General features: G+C 36.7%; 1 protein-coding gene across 3 annotated transcripts in view; it reads left to right on the forward strand.

Moving 5' to 3' along the window:
• LOC109822018 overlaps window positions 1–2925 on the forward strand; it is a 5768-nt gene extending 2843 nt beyond the window's left edge. For 2 of the 3 annotated variants that reach the window (XM_020388174.1, XM_020388176.1), the window contains one exon: window positions 2411–2925. In XM_020388174.1, the coding sequence (XP_020243763.1) occupies window positions 2411–2769 (359 nt within the window). In that variant the 3' untranslated portion in view covers window positions 2770–2925. Of the gene's footprint in view, window positions 1–178; window positions 237–2410 lie in introns of all 3 variants that reach the window. The other variant, XM_020388175.1, reaches the window with a different exon arrangement.

The following is a 3173-nucleotide window of genomic DNA, read 5'->3' on the forward strand; positions in this document are numbered from 1 at the left end:
GGCTTGCTAAATCTCTTTGGCTTCAGTCAATGATTTAACCTGAACCTTCGGTTCCAATTTCTTGCTGGATTTAATCAGACTATATGGTACAATAAAGCATGTTATGTGGTTACCAATAGATTCTGTTTGAAATACAAACTACAAATTGTCGATGTTATTCAGTTTATGCTTTATGCGGTGTTCTAAATGTCAGATATTGCGGTCATCAGATGAAAAGCCTCCATATCAGATGCCAGGTATTTGGGGTATATCGGGAATATTGTAAATATTGAGTTTCATATTGGATAGCGTATATACCCAGTGTTTTAAATATCGGCGATAAATCGGATAATATCGGCGATATATCGGATTTCTAAGGTTTCCGATAGGATAACGTGAATTTGTAGTCGGTTAACGTTTTTGACAAATTATCGGTGATAAATCGCCGATAACGGATAATATCGCCCGATAACAGATGTTTTTTTATCGGTTATCGGCCGTGATTTGAGTTACGATGTTGAAATATAAAACCCGACCCGTTTTCACAGTAAAATGAAAACCCTAACCTTCGTGGATCCTGATCTTCAAGCCCTAAATCACTCTGGCGGCTGTTCGCCAGCGACGAAGAATCTTCGCCGCCTCGACTTCGTCGCCTCGGACCTTCGTGGATCCTGACCTTCAAGCCTCTTTGTCGCCTCGACTACGTCGTCTCGGCTCTTCGTCGTATCGTCATCATCGGCTCTTCGTCGCCTCGATTTTGTCGCCTCTTCGTCGCCTCGACTTCGTGAATCTCCAGCGAGGTATCTCTTCTTCATTTCTTCTCTTCTGAGTCTTCTCGCCTTCGTTTTCTTTCTTTTTTTCTCTTCTTTCTTTTTCTTTTAAGCTCGCCTCCCCGACCTCTTCTATTCTGATTACTGTTCTCCTCTTTTTTCTTTTAAGTTCATAATCCTTTATTTTGCTCATCTTTTTTAATGCTAATTTTCTTTTGGTAGCTTGCTACGGTCATCGGGTGTTGTAAGCTGAAATAACTCCTTCCAGTATTTGTTTGTCAATTATTACTGCTTCGTTTTCTTACACTTTCTCTCTGATTATTACTGTTTTTGTTTGTAGTTAAGTTCTTCTACTTGTATAATAAATTAGTTACAAGTCTTGTAATTAATTTATAGCAAACTTGTAAAGTTATAATTAATTTTAAGAAAATACTCGTGAGACTGTAATGTATAAGCAAATTTAATTTTAATTACAGTTAATTTTCATTGCATTTAGTTTATAGCAAACTTGTAATTAATTTTAAGAAAATACTTGTGAGACTATATAAGCAAATTTAATTTTAATTACAGTTAATTTTCATTGCAATTAGTTTATAGCAAACTTGTAATTAATTTTAAGAAAATACTTGTGACTGTATAAGCAAATTTAATTTTAATTACAAATTTACAATTAATTTTAAACTATTAGTTTTTACTTGAGCAATTAGTTTTAACTGCAACTAATTTTTCACTGTAACTAATTTAGCTAATTATAAGTTTATAACTCAGTCCATAATCTCTGAATTTCATCGAATCACTGTTCACTACGACTAATATTGATTAGTTTTACAACTTGGTCCACAGATAGTTTACAATTGCTATTTTAAGTAGTCTTCCTCAGTTCTTTCATTCCTTGGAATCTTGATGTCATTTTGAACTCAAGTCTGCAACAAAAATAAAACTGATTGATGTTAGGCATAAAATTTCATGACATGATGAAATAAATATAGTAAATATACACCATCTAGTGTATCGCTCCGATAAATACTACTTATCCCCGATATATCCCCGATTTCCGTTATCCGATAAGGATTTTGACCGTCTGATAAATCTCCGATAACCGATATTTAAAACCTTGTACATACCTCTCCCAGGTGTCATAAATGAATTCTAAACTTACAAAGTTGTCAAATCATGTAACTAAGATATAATTAGGAGAAGAGGAACTTGGGGACATACAACTTAGAGAAGGAGAGAAGCCGAGTGAGATTGCTAAAGGGGAGGGCTTTTGGCAACATGAAGTTGAGCATGAAGAGGTGACAAGAAGTTGAGACTGAAGAGACCCTTGACTCGGAAAGTCTGATGAAATATTGAGGCTTAATTGAGATGTAACCCCTTATTTGATATTTATATAAAGCGGTTTCATGTTTGGGTTCAGTCAATGTTATTGTTATGGAGAAGACTTCTCTTTTCCGTCTACCCTAAATTCTAATGCATGATATGGAACTTCAATTTCTTTTTATTTGGTTCTTGCAATATGATGCAAAACTGTTAAATTTTTGATGGGTCTCACTCGGCTCTGTGGCTTCTAGGTTATTATACATTCTTAATTTCTAGTTACTTCAGTTATATTGATTATCCTGTTAGGTACATTGCTTAATTTGATTATTTTATTTTCTCAGATCAAAGCAGAAGTACTATGAACACTGAAGCTACAGAAACCAATAAAGCCCAGACCGAGCCAAAAAAGCCTTCAGAAGTTGTTAACAACTCCAGCAAAGGAGAAGTCATGGAACAAAACCAAGGAGCACACAATGCGCATATCGGAGGAGAAGTGAATATGGAAGCTGCGATAACAGCTGATGATGTTATGCGCGCTGGAGGCTTCGGAGCTAGAGATGATATCGGCAGCTTTCTTCCAGCTGCAATCGATTCTACTGATTTTGAGGCTTCACTTCGCGATGCACGTGATTTCGAAGAGCCACAGGGGGAAACATTGAGGCCAGGGCTTGGTTGGACTGAATCCATGGATGACAACTAAATTTGCTACATGCTAAGTATTGTAACGGATTACTTGTTTATTTTTCCTAACATTGTGAAGCTCTGAACTTTGAGTATATGAGACTAGGCTAACTTACATGAGACTTGCCCCGAAATTAATTATTCTGGTATTTCCCTGGACCTGCTTATTTTGGTATTATTGGCTTTCTTCATCAGTTTTCTACCTTGGTTCAATGTTATTTTGATTATTATTTCCTATATTTGCATTAGGATTACCAAATGGGGATGTAGCTCGATGGTAGAGCACTTACTTCGTTTTGATAAAAACTCGGTATCACGTAGTGGGAGTCCGACTCGTCGATCCTCCGTCCTCCCCTCCCATGTCGCCAAAGCTCTACCTCTCTTCCTTTGTCCCCATCGGTGCATTGTGTTCTCTCTCGCTGT

The sequence above is a fragment of the Asparagus officinalis genome, chromosome 8 (assembly GCF_001876935.1).
Source record: "Asparagus officinalis chromosome 8, Aspof.V1, whole genome shotgun sequence".
Classification (NCBI taxonomy): Eukaryota; Viridiplantae; Streptophyta; class Magnoliopsida; order Asparagales; family Asparagaceae; genus Asparagus; species Asparagus officinalis.